Below are 18,444 nucleotides of genomic sequence, written 5' to 3'. Positions count from 1 at the left end.
AGTGTGTGTATCTGTGGGTGTAAGAATAATAAAAATGCTCTTACTCTTCTTACCTTCTTTGAGCATCCCCACTTTGAGGCATTTCATGAAGCGACAAGCCTGACATGATTTGCGTCTCCGTTTTGTGATCTCACACTCATTTGTGGCAGGACAGCTGTATTCTATGTTACCTGAGGAGAAGAAGGAGAAGACCGGGTTATCACCTGAGCTGATTAAGGCCCAATACATTCTCAATTAAAACTAAATGTTTGTGCAAAATAAAGACTATACTGTGAAACTTAGCCAGTTGATTAATTACATGAAGACAATATTCTTTTGTATTACAAGTTATGTTTAAATATGCAAATCATGCATTCTCTTATAAATATGTGCTAATGTGTATACATTTCTGGAACACAAATCTGCACAGTAGATATTTTATAAATATTTTCAAAGGTTTTCACAGAGGAGATGTTCTATGTCTTTGTATCACTCCGTATATTAGAAAATACTGTCAACAGCCATAAAACACAACTCATTTCCACCATGTTTTTAGGAATAACATATTATATAAATAAGGAGTATGAATGAAACCCCACAGTAACACACATACATGTATATACATATATATAATATACATAGGAATCAAATTGGAAATGTTGGCGTATGTAAGTGCTACTGAAGTGAAGATTTCTTGCTCAGTAACGGACTTTTATGTGTATTGTAAAAAGGACATACATTTTGCAAGACACTACAGGTGAATAGGTTAGAAAATGTAACTAATGATATCACCATGAAACTTACCCAGTTGATTACTTACATAAAGACAATTATTTGTATTACAAGTTTTCTGATATGTTGTGTTTAAATATGCAAATGAGGCATTATCTAATTCTAACTTCAGGTGAATTTAGGAGAAATCTACAGACATAAAAGACGAAGTTGGTAAAACAAAGACATAAATGTATATGTTCGATGTTTTCTTTCCACAAGGGTGAAAGAAGCAAAAAAGCCCGAGCTCTCAGAATGTACCAGCTAATGAAAAAACAATGTTTTTTCCTGTAAGGTGTCTCACCTAAAGAAAACCTAACGGTAAATTGAGTGCTGCTACTGGTGTAATAAACACCAGTGTGTACTATGTGTTCTATAATAAATCATCTTTTGCCAACCAGACATGGCACTTGTTAACCATATGGATTCCTATAGAATCCATTTCTGTAGTGTGCAGGTGGCTCAGTGAGTACAGAACCTTTCAGCACTGAGGGCCTCGGCAGCGCGAGACGCTGGGGTAAGAGGTAAAGGGTGTGTGAGGGTGGAGGTAAAGCTACAATAGTCCTTCAGGACCCATCAGGAGACGCCACCCAGGTCCAACACTAAATTGGCCTCATTAATTCTGTGCGTGTCCCCTCCGGGCCCCGAGCGCAGGCCATGTCCCCCTGCGCTCAGAGGGGCCTGCCACTGCCTCAATAGCAGGCAAGAGAGCCAGACACGCTGCCCCTGACCACTTTACATAATACTCCAGCAGACCCAAACCTGTTGTTACCACTGTTGCCATTGTTGACTATTTACATAGTGTACAGGCAAGAGGCCTTATGCATTATTCAACTGCAGCGTCTGATTCCAGGACGGAGCAATGAAAAAGAGTTTCATTGCTGCACAATAAAAGACCCGGTTCTGCTCTACTCTAGCATTAGTGATAGAAAGGGCAGGATATGTGAGGCAATGCCTCCGCTTCTGTCTGATTCCCTACATTTTACTGTATTCAGGGGTTTTCAATAAAGGGTTTCAATATAATGGTTGCTTCAGCCTAGGAATTTGAATTATCCTCATTTCGAATGTGCTTTCAGCTTTAAAGCTTTTGACATTGGGATTTTTCCTTAACTTTTCTTTTAACCTAGGGTTTATGTCTTTGTCAATATAGTGGAATAAATTGTTGAGTAAAAATCTAATTTAATCATCATAATTACCTTGTTTTTTCCCCTCATCCACTAGAATAAAGTAATAAGTAAACACTAGGTCAGCAAATATGCTTTCTGTTGAGACTAGTAAATCCACACATACTGTACAGCAACCCCTTTAACAGATGAAGCATTTTTAAATTGTGCTGTGTGTTAACAGATAGACAAAAATCAAATCCACACACACACACACACACACACACACACACACACACACACAAGATTGCATCCCAACATCCTGCAGCTGCTCCACAGCTCTGACCCTCACTCCATATTTTCTGTACAGAGAAACAGAAAGCTGTGTAATATTCCACGGGCGTTCCTCCACTAGCCCCTCCAACATCCTTTGACAACTTATGCAATTATGTTAACATTATTGGACAGATCAAGTGGAGGGTCCCAAGATGTTATAAATAATTAGAAATTCCTCCTTATATCTGGGTTAGAAATCATTATGCTAATTCTGCTCATCTCTTTGGGATTGGGGTAAATAAAGGTGTGAGGGAAGGCGGCTGATGAGCTCTGATTGTCTTTCCTCTGTCTGTTTTCTCTGTAGCAGACTCAGACCATAATAATCCGATCCATTTCCCATATGCTGGGAGGAGGCAATCAGTGCCACCCTGTGCTGGAATAAACTCTTGGAGGTCTTTTTGGTTTGCTTTCCCATTATAAACTAACCAATCAGCAATTTGCTGGGACTAGTACTAAATACATAAAAGAAACATTTTGATTGCAAATCTGAAAAGTCTTTACTGATCACTTTATTCACTGCATGGTGTGTTGCAGGTCTGCGGTTAGCCCTGTGTGTCCCCGAGGACGCTTTGTATGTGGGGGTATTTGTCTCTCCTCCTCCCCTCCGTCTCAGGGGACACGTGCTCAAACCACACCTGGTGGTTAACTAAGAGTTAGATCTTTAATATCACACACACTCCAGAAACAAAAACAAACATACGCTCACACACTGCTGTGCTACCGTGTCCACCTGTCCTGTCAAGTCCTCTGTGCGTCTGATCTTCTGTCAGAGGGGGCTCAATACAGAGAGAGGGCTGGATTAACTAATTTTTCATCTCTACATTTGGTTTATATTTAGGAGAGGTTTCAGTGTCAGTATTCGTACAGTAAGTCCCACTTCAAAACATGCCTAACATCTTTTGGCTGAGCTAAATGACCTCTCTTGGCATGTTGTTTTCTATTAACATTCATAGTGATAAAAGAAGAAAGACATACAAGAAATGTTCATATCAAAGCCACCGTCAACTTGTTAAGAATATGCTACATTTAAGAAATGATCATTTCTAATGGTAATAAATGTTTGTTTTTATCAGAGGCGTTTGTTACCAGAGCAGTAACGAGCCGTTCATTTCAAATGTGTTCAGTCATCATTATGCCGAACACTTCATTTACACTTTATGCAAAGTATACCTGTGATTTATGTGGTTAATTAGATCGGCTCTTGAATGTAATTGTTAATTAAAAACATAATTATAGATATTTATCTTGATGCAATTAACTTTTTTACTTTGAACACAATTGGCATTATTACTGTAGGATGTAGCTATTGTTGTGTTTTTCTTGTCTTTCTGTAAATTAATGATATTTTTTTGGAGCAGTCTTTAATTGTTTCTTGACCAACATGTCCACTCGAGGGACGATTATACCGTACCTGAGTATAACTAAACTGAGGATTTAAAATGATATCAAATGAAGTGGATTTAACCGACGTAGTGACTGAACCACATAAGTGGGTAAAGGAAAGCAGATGAATACATTTGACTGTTCCACCTAATGCAGCATTACAGTGTCCTGAACAGCAGTTACACAAAGTGTCACATAAGCACTGATTTAAACAGGAATTTGAAGTTACAGTAGTTTAAAAGATCGACTTAAAATGGGCACACATGTTAAATGTTTTATTTAAACCTTGTCATTCAGAAATCCCGGCTTGTAGGGTAATAGTCTGGCCAGTTTCACTTTAAGAAATGAAGCATACTAGCGGGAACCCCTTTAACCCGAGGGCAATGCTGGGGTTTATCCGTCTTTAGAGAGGTTATGGTATGGTTACCAATAACATTACAGAGTGAAGGGAGAAGAAAAAGATTTCCCTCCTTCTTCTCTTGATAAGTATCTGTCTCAATCTATTTTATGGCTTTTCAGGACCCATGCCAGGGCACAGAGGGGAAAGTCAGGTCTTGTAAGTAAATTACAGTAAAATGGCAGGTATTTCTCATCAAAATCTAAACTGACTTTTACAGGCTTACTGTCAAGGTCTATTACTTCATATAAAAGGGGGCCACTGAGTTCAGTTGGTTTTCAAGCAATTTTACACTTGGGTTCAAAATGGGAAGAAAACACGGTTCAATAAGAGATTTATGTTTTTGATTGGTGGGGCACGTGAGGTGCAGGAATGGCGGGATGATTAGGGAGCAATGAGAACAGGGGTATTTCTGGGATGGATGGAGATCCAGGTTGACATTAACTTGGGCCTGGCCTTGACTAATGTAACTATCTCCACGTAAGAGTTCAAGGGGCTTTTCACTGGATGAATCGGTGACAGAAGATGGATTTTCCGTGCGCTTTTGTTGAAAAGGTGAAAGGCATCAGCTCGAGAAGTGGAGGCCGGAGCGGGAAATGGAGCAAAGATAGTAAATTACTCATTGAATAAATGCCTACAGTTGTGCACAAAGTCTAAATATTTGAAATACAACTAAATTGAAAGATTATATATTAATATCTTTAAAAAAAACAACTACACATTTCCTATCAACAATGAGCTGCTGCATCAGGAGAAAATACACAGAGTTACACAAGGTGAGCGCAAGGTGATAAAGAAAGTGTCATGTACATGGTTAACATTAACTTAGCTTGTTGTTTGCCCTAAGTGCTATAGAACAATGTGATAAAGGGCTGGAAAAGACAGCTCCTTTGTTTTCCTCTCATTAGAGAGGGCCGTCTCACACTCCACCCTTGACTGCCTCGTTATTCCTTTAATTAATCAGTTCTCATCAACGGCGCCCTCTCATTCTTTCAAGGGCTCTACATCCCGCTATTTGCTGCCTCAATTTTCCTCCAGCAATCCTGCATGTGTTTCTTTTATCATTTCGGAAGGCTTTCACCTCCCCCAAAATGTCCCTGCGTCCTCCTGCCTTCTCTGCCTGGGACCCCTGTCTGATTATTATGCCATTAAGCCTCTCCTCCTCTCCTCTGAAAGAGCAGCAGGGTCCCTCTCCAATCTAAAGAAGTCCTGGGTTTTTTTCCCCTCCTTTCCCTGAAATTACCCGGCGACGCGTGCCTGAGTTTCTAATTGGCATGCCCGTCCCTGGAGACGGCCCCCTCCCTTCTTCCTAATGAAAAGCCTCGGCCTTAATTACACTTTCCAAACGCTGATTGTTATTGACAAAACTCCTGTGGCTCGGACAAACGACGGCAGATTAGCTCCATTACAGGCAGCCCTCCAAGAAGAGAAAGAGAGGGATTTCAAATCGACAATGCAAAGTGAGGGGGGAAAAAAGAGGAGCTTTCAATTTTTGTCCATGTACCTTCCTCTTAATTGTTTGGGCCATTGCTCCACTTAAGACGTCTCTTTCTTCCCCGATGCCTTTTTTCTGTTCCATTGTGTTGCCGTCTGTGTACTTTTAGTGAGGGGACAAAAGCCGAGTTATGTTACTTGAGAAAAAATGTTCATCTTGTGTCAATAGACAGGATTGCTGATGGCAGCATGGGTAAACAGCAGGATTTGGCCTAATGCTTTTGTTTGCCTGCAAAAGGTACATAGACTGTCTAAAGCTGATAGGGCTGTGAGGTCCAAAATCAACACCTAACAACCAGACAGGCAGCTTGATGCTCATATAATGCCGGCAATCTTTTTTTGGTGAAAATTTACTGAAAGCGATGGATACAACATGTCAGACTCATTTAGTTCAAACATCACATTCTTCCACTCTAAATCATCACATTTCACCATACTCCAACCATTTGGCTCGTTTTACCTATTTGATCTAATGTTTTCCACGGTATTTGTTGCACTACTAAGCCGGCAGAGCTTAGACCTGGGCAGCTGTGCCTGTTGTGCAGATTTCTTTTTCCAGGTTCAACAATATCTCCGTCTTCCTGATTAATCTGGAGCAGAGCGCGCTGTTTCACAATGGGGGGCCTTTCATTGCCTCTCTAATGAGAAGCTGTGATACATCATGCCTTGCAGATAGCCAATCGCACCCTCGTCCCCAGGCACACACACACACACACACACACACATACACACTCACACACACAAACACAAAACAGGACAGGAATAATAAAGCATGTTCTCTGAGCCCCCCAAGGCATCTAGGCAAACAGCCCCCACTCTACACCAAATTTGACCTCTGAGTGATGGTGTCATACACCACCAACCATGACAGATGATGTAATCATACCTATACTTCTGTCCCATGACAAAATATTCTCCTGGTTTCTGTTTTTTAAAAGTCAGTACAATCAGGGCTGCAACTAACTCAACTCATTATCAATTAATCTGCCGATTATTTTATAGATTAATTGGTTGGTCAATTCAATTTTAGAAAATAATGAAAAATGTTCATCTCAGTTATCAAAATTGTTTTTATGAATACTCGTTTATTAAAATAGTTGCCGATCATTTTTCTGCCAATTGACTAATCGATAAGTCGACTAATCATATTTAAATGCAGTTATTTGATATGTTTTGTAATGTTATCCTATAGTATTTAGGTATTGTACAGTCTAATGGAATCAAAAACAAAGATTTTTTTATGGAGGTTGCTGGTCTCAGGAGGTAGAGAAAACATCTTTCACACTCCAGTGAATTTCTTTTACATAGTGAATTGCTTGGACTAAGTATGTTTCAGTGTTGTTGTGAGGCCAAAGGTGCCGTGTAAGGAGGGTGTTTTTATGTCTGGTGAGGCAGCGACATGGGATGAAATAACTTGTGTTGAGTATTTGTTAGGGGGGGAGGTGAGAGGAGAAAAATACCTTGTATTGTCCTTTTAAAAAAGGCTTTGCAGGCCTCACAAGAGGCCACCCCATAGTGATACCCCGAGGCTATATCTCCACAGACCAGGCACAGCCTCTTGGGGAGGGAGTTCAACATGTATTCGCACTTTATGGACGAGTCCTCCATGATGGTGCTGGAGCAGTCGTCATAGCGCTTGCGGCAGGTGCCGGCCCCGAGCCCGCCGGGGGTGAACATAGGTGGAGAGTCCAGGCCGTTGGAGTGGCTGTTCATGGTGCTGACATAGCCGCCACTGGCATCAGAGTTGCCGCTGGGACTGTGGTGACTGACCGTGTCGATGACCGAGGAGGGACTGGATGGCTCAGTCTTGATGTAGGACCCACAACTAGAGGGTAGGTGCCGGTCATCAGCGGCCATTCTATTCAGCAGCCTGAAGGATCAGGTGAGAAATGGAGGGGGAGGGTTGATGGGAAAGGGAGGAGGAGAAGAGGAAGATGGTTAGAAGAGGTCTTCAGAGTATAGAATAATCTCATCAACCAGTCACATACATGCTTAAACTGATACATATTTGACACTTGACATTAAGTACAAACTATAATGATTCTGTGGCATGACAATTACAACACAAATGCTGTTTTGCTTTAATGAGACATTATGGTTTATAAGTTTAGAGTTAAAGAATCATACTGTTTATATTTGAATAAACACTGCTCTACTAGAGTAGATAAACACGATCGCTTTCAATGTTTTAAAAGATATATTTCTGAATATAAACATGCAATTTCTACATTTAGGACGGGAGGCAGAAAAGATGGGAGACCACACAATAGGTCGGTTTCATGTGGTCAAACAGTCGTAATCTATTAACCAAATCACATGTGAATGTATCTACGATGGTCATGTGTCTGCTTTTAAGTATTTCCAAAGTTCTCCGTACCACTATGTGTTCTGTCCTTCCCTGTAAACCAGGGAACCAGAGGGAGGATACTAAGTGCTTCATTAGCTACACATCACGGCAGCTGAAAAGGCGCTTCAGCGTACAACTACACACAACTGCAACACGCACATCAGCACACAGTTGCACACATGCCCAAACAACACAGACACACAGAGAAAGGAAAGTGAAGAGAGAGACAGGGAGGGATAGAATGAGGGAGAGAGAGATAGAGCACTCAAATAACTTAACACGCAAGTACAAACACACGCGCACACACACACACACAGCACGTCATCAAGTGTGGGGCATCTCCATAGTTTAGAGAGCAGAGTGGACCTTGGCTTGTCTCCTTGAGTCAGCAGTCAACCAAAAGGAAACATGATGGCAAGATATTGACTTTTTCACTGTCTGCCTAATAACTGTATTTTGGAGTACATGCAATATGATGCTGTAACGTGTGCAGACTAAAGTGCAGCCTTTTGGCTGTGGCCACAAAATGCACTCTGAAGCCTTCCCTGCCCATATAAATCCAGTTCAGTCTCGCTCTATAACCTTTACCTTGAAATTGCACTGGGAGAACAATGGGGGGAAAAACTTAGCCTGGACATGTTCAACTCGTTTTTCCTTCCGCAAATGGAGTGAACTGAAGGGGTGGACTTGTGGAGGAGATGGATAACTCAATGTATTGAGGATGCTGTGTAGACATAGTGACCTCTCAGGGCCAAGGCGAGGTCACACACTTACATACACACACACCCCTTTGCATTAGGTACCACGGAAGGGGTGAAAGGTCACCTGCACTTGCCTGCATTAACAAAATTGAGCCTTGCATGGCTTATGCAAATTCAGACACAGGGGCTCGTAGTGAGTGGCAGCTAGACAGCCCGAAGTTGTGCTTTAGCACATTAGTTCCATTAGCATATTGCCAACTAATGGTAATGTTTACATATTTGACATGTCAGTTTACCATCAGCACAGAGAGAGGGGGATATTCCCTACTGGGCACTATTTGTCCGAGTGGACGATGGCTGTCTGTCTCAGACTGCTTCAGAGGAAACAGGAAATGAGAAGGCCTCCGCTGTGTCCCCTATCGGTCGGCCGGACTGCCTCTTGCTCTCTGAGGCTGATTTAATTGTGAGGGTGGGTGACGGAGGGGTTCAGGCCCAGGGGTCAGTGGGTCAACTTTATTTTCTCACCCTGGCTTCCTGGGCCCGCGGAGATAGGGGTCAGCGTGTCAAATTAAATCTCATTCCCAGGTTTTCCTCCCTGCTGTCATGTATATTCATCGGAGCTCCAGGTGCCTACCACTTCTGGAAATTCACAAAAAGGTTAACTGCTAAAATAAATAATAAAAAATGCCCCCTGTTAAAACCGTTGACCTTGTGGAATAAGCCCTTTGCTTGAGCACTCCTGGAATTCTTCTTGCAATATAAAGCCTTCGCTATATAAAACTGATACACAACTACCATTGTGCTGGAGAACATGCTGTCCAATTTGCAGTTTTTCTTTCAGCTACTCTTAATTTCAAAGTATCAAAAAAACACATTTAATACTACTGGTGGCATCGGGGCGGTTATTCAGATTTGCCGTTTTAAAATTACCCACTTGTACTCTTAAATGTCCTTGCAGACAGAAATTGAAAAAGTGAATCCATTTCATGCCTTTCTAAAATAGAACTTGCCGCTCTTGATAATGAATGCAGATTGCATCCCCATAAATTAATGCACGGCTCTGTGTTCATCTGCTTTATGTTCTCTGTTTCAGATGGATATGTGCACCTGTGTGATAGGGCACCTGCACTTGGCTTATTAAAGGCTATATATTAAAACGCAGGAGCACAAGATGGCTCCATTTAGCTTTTATTTCACAAATTCAGAGTAAGCTTAACCCCGGTTCAAAGGCCATCTTCAGGGTGACACTTAGCATAATTGCATAAGTGTCTTAACTGTTTCCCCTCCAGCTCAATGTGGTCATTTATAATAAATGTGCTGGCTAGAATCCCCTTAACTCATTCTGCTATGACACATTATACCACTGCTATGCTTATGTTTTTAACAAGCCTGCATATATTGATTAATGATACTGAGGGAATACTAACCACTTGAACCTGGCGTATTAATCAAATAGTCTAAAATATTTCTATAAATATTCGTAATCTCTAATGGGACAGGTCCAATTTAAATCTATAAATACCATTGTATGGGAAAATGAATTATGAGTATTAAATAGTTTGACAGCAGCAATAGTTGTAATAAATAATTCAATATGTGGGGCAGGTGCTAATTAGCTTGTGTGCTACACAGACAGTGCAGACAGGAAAGGGTCTGCTGAACTAACTGAGACTTGATGCTGTAAAATCTATAGTTCTGTCTTCCTTCCTTCCTCAAGGTAAGAGCATTTCAAATTCTGCTGCCTGGCTGCCCAAAGGAGCAGCGCTCGTCTAAGACACAGTATCTCTCCCTCTCTCTTTTTCTCTCTCTGTTCCTCCTCCTTTTGTTCCCTTTGTACTGATCAAAATTCATGCTGAGTAGTGGGTTATGGGCCCGCAAACGCACACTGCGCAGTTTGGTTTTAATCTGATTCCACCTGGCCCTCCTAACAGCATTTCAGATCCCTAATATCATTCCACTGGTGCTGCTGTGACCAGGATTAGCTGGCCTAATGATCTGGCAGCTCGTCTTGCACTCTCTGTTCCCCGACTTCCAAGAGGAGAGCATCATTTTCTCAGGTCTCAACACTTCCCTCGCCTGAAAGAGAAACTCTGAACGTTGGATGACGTATGTCGTAAGAACGCAGAACATTCAGGATCTAATTGAGCCAATTTGTAAGTATTCCTGCTGAGAGCTTCCTGCTCACTCGAGGAGGATACTGACATCCTCCACTGTTCTCTGAGTGACTAAAGCTCTCTTCCCGTTTCATGTGTAAATCACAAGCACACGGTGCGAACCTCGAGGCTCAACTTAAACAGTGAGTATATTCCTCATGTCCTTTTTCACTGTCAAGGCCACCAGATGCCAAAAACAACATTTTATAACATTTGCTAACCTCATCCCGTAGTGTCACATCCTTGCTACCTGATCAGACTGGGTAAGTGGACGGGAAGGGGTGGATGGTGGAGGAGGAGGGGGTTGACATCTGCAGGCAGGGTGATGGTGATATCAGATGCCCTGGTAGGGGCAGATCTGTCTGGAGGGCCCCAGGCGATGTGGCCTGATAAGCCACTGGCCCTAGAGTCGGCGCTGGTAGGACGAACTCAATTAGCTCCTGACAGACCTCCTCTTAGCCCAGCTCAGCCTCCACGCCACAGCAAGAACCCACTGGCAGCTGCCACACTGACCTCTCCTCCAGGGGCCACTGCCACCTTTTACCGCTCCAACACACAGCCTGGGATTAATTTTTGGGAGAGCGGACACCACGCTGAAATTCTGCACAGCCAGACTTAAGTCACAGAAATACATGGAGTGGTGTGTATGCCACCAAGGGTGCTCAGTGTGTGTTCTCACAGGGGGGAATGGAAATGAAATAGGGCTCAGGGAGGGGTTGGGATGGCCCTTGGGAGAAAGGAAGCGAATGGAGATTCCAAAACACACTTAGTTGAAATACAGCGGATGCCTCTCTGTCTAACTGGTTCCAGGTTAATGACCATCAGGGGAATAAGGGGCTAAAAGACTCTTGGGGCGCTGTGCATGTGTGTCTGTACTAATGTTGCATGGGCTTATGTGCTCATAGGTCTGAGTGTGTGTTTGTGTTGCAGACAGAATATGAAATATGGAAATATGGCGGGGGGTGGGGGGGTTGACTGCTGTGGTTTGGTTGGAGGCAAGCCCGGCACTCCATAGGGACTCATTCTAATCTATGAGGGAGAGGCCCCTAATTTTGGAGTTTCTCATTCATTAGTCCTGCTCTGGCAGGGAGAGGAGGGAGCGGAGGGGGTGGACCTGAAGGGAGAGGAGGGGCCTCTTTATTAACGGATATGTCAGACACTCAGGAGAAGCTGACAGAGATTTATGATGTGCAGATCTATGGAGGCAAACAAAAGGGAAGTCGAGGAGACAGAAAAACAGGAAAAGAGAAAGTAAGCGATATGTGAGGGGAAGAGAGAGAAGAGATGGAGAGAGAGCGGTGTTTATGGTACCAATGGAGAGCGAGCCCCGGATCAATAGTCCGTAGGCTGGGGGCTCGTGCAGGGTTACCACTGGGGGGGACCATGCTGCTCTGTGGCCTGGGCAATTAAGTTTTTCTGTCTCCAGCAGAGGATTATATTTAGCTGCTCCACAGCGATGTCACCGTAGTCTTTATAAAGCTATGAGCTCACTCCACTACGACAACATGAGCCCCATGCTCCAGCGGCACCACAAGATAGCGCTGGCCAAGAAGCAGATCACATCTATTGATCCCCCCTCTTGCTCCTTCCTGTTCTAGAGATGCTGCTGGCAGAAAAGAGAGGGCCTCTTGTGATACAGGCGCTGCTGTTTGTCTGACGTAAACTGTCTGGGCCGCACTGGGCAGATCTAGTTCTTATAAGGGGCTGAGTTCAGGATGTTGAGAGAAGCAAATGGATAATGACAAAGCTACTGTCAGTGGGGGATGTGAGGGAGTTGTCTAAACTCCCCACAGTGGAGAGCAAAGAGTTAACAGACTTCCATGCAGACCCAGCGGGGAAGCTCCCTGCAGAATTGGACAGCTCATCATACTGTATGTAAAAAAAGAAGTTCAGTGATAAGTCTAGTCTGCGTGCAGTACATTTGGGATCAAATTTCTAATTCTGCCTTTTCATTAGAAAAGATTAGTTTCCATTACATCCATTATGTGGCATGGCCATGGTATAATTTAACAACATACATTTACAATGGCTTTTGATAACTAGAAAAAAGTAATTATAGTCCACTACTGGAAAAAATCACCCTTAAAAACAGTTTCTAATTATCAACGTTTTGTATATTAAAAGACTGGTGTGGGTAACGCCATGACTCTAAACTATTATGGTATTTCAGCCATTACTTTATGACTGTTTAACATCTAAATTATGGAATATATTTCTAAAAAGACACCATTTGTAGACTTTGTTTAATTTAGTTTGGTTATAAAACTAAACTACATCAAAATGAATACACTATATTTTCGATTTCTGCCTTTTCTTTTTAATTGTCTTGACATTTTATTGGAACGATGTTCTTTCCTCTTCAGTTAAACAGATGCTGTGATGTATCGGAAAAAATTAATTTGGTAATATGCTGCTATTACTGACCTGTCCAGACTAATGTTGTAGGAATAAGTCATAAGAATTCTGTTTTATGCTAAAAGAAAAAGCCTTTTATGGCTAGGTTTTGTTTAACTGCCATAAATTATGTGGAAAGCCAGCCGATATCAACCACAGCACACCTCTCACGTACTCTCAGTAGGGTTCCTTATGTAAAATAAAGAGGGAGGATTATGAAATATGAATGATGGAAACTTGAGCAAAAGATCCAATCCAAGAGACTGGTTAATTTTATCAGAGAGGTGAAGGATACTCCTCAATTGTGTTTTGCATCGTGTGTGTGTGTGTGTGTGTGTGTGTGTGTGTGTGTGTGTGTGTGTGTGTGTGTGTGTGTGTGTGTGTGTGTGAGTGTGTCACAAACAGAAAGAAATATTATTATAAAGGGTTAAGGCTATTTAACACAGTCCAGTGTAAATCACAGGTTTAGACACAGTGACTGTGCGTACAGGAGGACGGAGGCATAGAGCCATGCATGAAATTACTTCATTAATCTTCTTCTGATAGGCCGTCCTTGTTTAGGGGGGACCTCTACCTGCTTAAAACAAAGAGCCCATACTGCCTCCATCATAATTTGTCCTCTTCATAAGAAGAAGAGACAAATATTATTATTTCTTGCTGTTCGGTTGTATCTCCATGACTGTTTGCACTTTTTGTACGTCGCTTTGGACAAAAGCGTCAGATAAATGAACTGTAATGTAATGTAATGTAATACAAATGGACAAACACACAAGTGTTCATGATCATTTACACGCAATCAAATATGTAAATGTTTGTCCAGGTTTTCACGGTGAAAGTTTGATCACGGCACATAGGTAACATTAAAATACCATGTACAACACAACACGATCATCAAATTTAACTTCTCACGTTTCATTGTTGTTTGTAGCACACAATTCAACCAGATCCACAATAAATGGATGCTGCTCAAAACACTATTGCTACGACTGTCTGCCACAGCAGCAGACGTAGTCATAGCAATAGCCTCTAGCTTTTTACAGGCTCATCTCTACCAGCTGCCACACATTCCCCATAAATAGTGCCGGTAATAAAAAGACGGGTGGGCCTAACTGATTTATACGGTAGTGTCCACCACCACACCATTCAGGAATAATTAAACTTTGGGGATATTTCCTGAATTAATGTGTCTCCTTCGGGGGGCAATCTAAACACACATTTCAGCGTTCACCACGTCTGGTGTCACCGGATGTACTGGGGGGAGGGACTCTGTGAGTGGCAGGTTCAACAACCAGCCACTCAATGTGACTATTCGATTGCACTTAGCACTGTGGGGGTGGTCTCATAAGGAGGCGATTTAATGTGAACATGTTTTGTGACCAACAAAATACACTCATAGGCACACCGTTGTATAATTTGAGCAGGAATACACACCGAGAAGCAAACACACACACACAGCACAGAGGAACGGGGCCTATGGTGGCCGGCCTTTTGCACACTGCCATGTTAATGGCTGGTCATTGGTCACATCTACTTCCCTTAGGCAAATCAGGGATGAGTGATAGTAGTGCTCTCTCTCACGAAGACACATCCATAATGTAGCTACTCTAAGTGTACACACTGCATCAGTCTTTTTTAATCTAACCGTTGATGATGCCATGATACACAGTTTTTCCTTCAAACTACGGACTCTGTGTTTTACTGTTAGCCTGAAACGTTTAATCACAGCTTTCCAAAGACGGATGAGAAAAAGCTTGGTCTAAAAGCTGTAATGGATGCAAGGCTCACCCGGGCCATGTAGAGGAGACTTGGTGAAGCTGTCAGTGGGAATCAGAGCGGCTACTGTGACGGACGGTTTCAATATTGATTTCATAAATAAACAAAGCTAACCATCGATCCTAATGTTATTTTGCATTTCAATTACTGCTCCGAAACATAACCTTCAAACAACTGGCCGTTCAATACCAATAGCCTTCACTGATAAACACCCATATAGTTACCCACCTTACATCACATTTTCTTACCAAGTGTGAATTAGTGGACCTACAATTTGTCCTCCACTAGCTTTAGGAGTGTTATAGTGAACATTTATATCACTACTAATGGAGAGAACCGTAAGAAACACGGTAAACACAGACGACTTCAGTTTAGGGTTTTCTGTTTTTCTTTCAAGCGTATTACTAAAATCTATATTCTTGACTCAAGTCATTTTTCTAAACTTCTGTTTTCTAAATGGTGTGTGTGTGTGTGTGTGTGTTTGTGCGCATTTGTGTGTAAATGAAGAGGAGCCCTTCAATGTTGGAGCAACAGGAAGAAGTGCTGACGCACCGTGTCAGTGATAGCACTCTGCTGCCACAAGGGCATGAGAGCCCACGTAGGCTAGCATTATCCTTCTAGACTAATGGACCTAGTTATTTTTAAACAGATTCTCACACTGCGGTGGAGGTGTCCAAGGTTACCATGGATGAGAAATCAGAAGGGACGCGTGCGGTGACGGTTGGTGGTTTTTCTGTGCGGGTGTATGTTGTGAAATAGCCCAAGAGGCATGGTGGCTAATCACTGAGCGGTGTAAAGGCCAAATATCAGATGGGGTCTCAGGAGACAGCATGTTATAATAACAGTCACTTCTAAAATTGAGCAATAATATCAAAAATACAAGTGTATACTTTGTGCAAACTTTCTGTTATGTGTGCGATGTTGGTTGTTATAAAAAGAAGTTAACTTGCAATAGGACCATTTTAACAGATTGTATGCACAATATTAATGAGAAGAGGCCATATTTCAGAAGAGAAGTCTGGATATTGCATGCTTTTCTAACTCTTATTTTCCTTATTAATTACTTACAGAATAAAATAGGGCTGATCTACGACAAATAAATGAGTGAGTTTGATGTAGCAGCTCCTTAAAAGCCAGTCTAAGCACAAACAAGTATGAACCCGAATACATATGAAGCTACAGAACAGTGAACATCCAGAGTGTCAATATACTCTGCATCCCCATTTGGCCTGGAGAGGGACAACATGCTCCACCCTCCCCCAGCTCAGCCTGAGCTGAGTGACATATTTACAGTGAAAGTAATGATACTAGATACCAGAAATGAGAGGGCTCCAGCGTGGCCAGTGGACTCAGGAATCTCTCTAATGAATTGGACAACAAAGCCCTGTTGGTACAAGGAAGAAGTATTTAGAATTGGGTGACAAACTGAATTTTAAGACATTAGGATTTATTTAAAAAGGTACATATCCCAACAGTTCCTAAAAGCTTTGGGAGATGAGGAGGGTGGGAGTGGGACAGGTGGGTCGGCTGGTCAGCTGGGCTGGACGCTGCAGCTACAGAGGCCACCAGCTCCTGGCTCATGGCGGGGTGGCCATTCTCGGCCAGGAGCCTCTTCTGGTAATGTATTCTGAAACCAAATTACCGTAAGCTGATCCCATCTGGATAGTGTCTGTGCACGGCTGCTTTGGTTACCCACCACTGCCTCTAGCCTGCGATACAATCTCCATGAAGACAGCAAAAATCTGATTAACCCAATAACAATGAAACACTTGGTCAAAGAGCAAAGAGCTTTTAACTTAAGATACACTAATGCAATTCCCTCGCCTTGTTTTCTGAAACCTAATAAGAATCAAGCAGACGGACTGCTCGAGATGTTTGCAGGCTCTAATGCAGCAAGCTGGGAATGAAGTCAAATAAATTGAAATCTAATTCATCATTGTGTGCTAAGTTCTTTCTGCTTTCTCTAAAAAAATACATTAAAAAGCTCTTATTTCATGAAAGGCAATTGGATAGCTTAGTTAGTTTACAGCAGTGGCTCTGCCAGGGCTTAAGGAAAGCGAGGGTGTTGATGGAACATTTAGAAGCAGAAAGAAGTCACATCTCAATTCACTGCCGCTCAGACCGTGTGTGTTTTCTAGCGAGCACAGAGGAACTCAAACTGACAATCCTCAGCATTGGCTGACTTCTGAGTGACGCGAACTGCCACTGCAATACTAGATCAACAATACGCCTGTCAGAATCGTACAGTAAATGGCTCGTCTCCCTGCATGAGCCACGAGATATTTGGACTCGAAGTCTAGCAAATGTAAATAACAGGTGGAGTCTAGCGGGCTGCATACCAGCGGCAGTGTGAGAAACCAATTTTGAGAAGTTAGAAATCATAGAACACTAAACTTTCATTAAAACCTGTGTTATTAGAAGACTTAGTTAAAACTTTTTTTAAATAGCGTGTCTCTCTTTTCTAAAGGCAAAACTCTGTTTCCATCTAATTCCCAGGCAGTGGCGATGCCCTCGGGTCAATCTATAGAGAGTATACTACAGTGATTCCACAACAGTGCTGTGCTAATTACATGGAGCACATACGTCCCACTAATCCTCTCAACCAAGCATCACAGCCCACAGTGAGGGGGTGCAAATACCGTTGTACAATTAGCAGAGGAGAGCCACTGCTGGACCAAAATTAACAGCACACTCAGGCCAACGCTGGACAGATCCCACAAATAACTAACTGTTGGTAGGTAGACATGTATTCAGGAAAACGCTCATTTACTATCATCATTTCTACACAAGTTATTGTGACAGGTTTTTAACGTAGGAGCAGGAAGGAAAATAATTATTACATCCACATTTGACGAGAAACAAATTCTAAACACATCTTCAGTAAGTCTGCAAAGTATTTTTATACATCAAACACCTGTTCACACCTCTGCTTTGAAAGAGCAAATGCTCTTTTCTGTTATTTAAAATGTTACATGTAACCATATTAATCAAAAGGTTATGAACATGGGACATGCTTTCTTGTGCAGTGTCATTAAATATTAATCAGTTTTTTCTATTATTATATACACATTGAAAATCAGTGCACACCATCACTTAATCTTTAATAGGTCAATATGCAACTTAGATGTTTTGGGGGGAAAAAACTAATGAACAAAGATAAACATTAATTGAAACATATTACTGAAACATGTACAAATTTAGGAACTCATTATTTAATATTTAATAAATTGACTATAACAATTGAGAGTAAAAGTAAAATCAACTGAATTGTGTGAGATTACCTGAAAGGAGGCAAAGTCAAATAAAGTCAACTGAAAGTGAAAACCTTTTAAACAATTGATTTCCAACGTAATTGAACATTTCAAATGTGTTCATGTTTAATAATGTTTCTACTTGTTGCAGTGAATATGATTCAACATTTGTTGGAAAGTACATTTTGTAAGGAAACAATTTTTTAAAATGAAAAATCTAAATGTCTCCTCAGAATGCAATATTATATATATATATACATATCATATATTACAATTATGAATATACATTAATTGTGGGGTAAAGCAAATGCTAATTATATTTATTTTGCCTTCCAATTTAGGTAATACTTTCAGGCAATACT

The 18,444-nt window shown here is 41.7% G+C and overlaps 1 protein-coding gene across 1 annotated transcript in view; it reads right to left on the bottom strand.

Annotated features, from left to right (window-relative positions):
- Positions 1 to 18,444, bottom strand: part of esrrb (estrogen-related receptor beta) — a 39,444-nt gene that overhangs the window by 19,405 nt on the left and 1,595 nt on the right. The window contains 3 exon segments of the mRNA XM_029461169.1: positions 54 to 170; positions 6,924 to 7,333; positions 16,147 to 16,215. Coding sequence (XP_029317029.1) covers positions 54 to 170; positions 6,924 to 7,333; positions 16,147 to 16,215 — 596 coding nt within the window.

This window comes from Cottoperca gobio, chromosome 22 (genome assembly GCF_900634415.1).
Source record: "Cottoperca gobio chromosome 22, fCotGob3.1, whole genome shotgun sequence".
NCBI lineage: Eukaryota > Metazoa > Chordata > Actinopteri > Perciformes > Bovichtidae > Cottoperca > Cottoperca gobio.
Note: the sequence above shows the minus strand (reverse complement) of the source record. Positions and strands in the feature narration are given on the sequence as shown.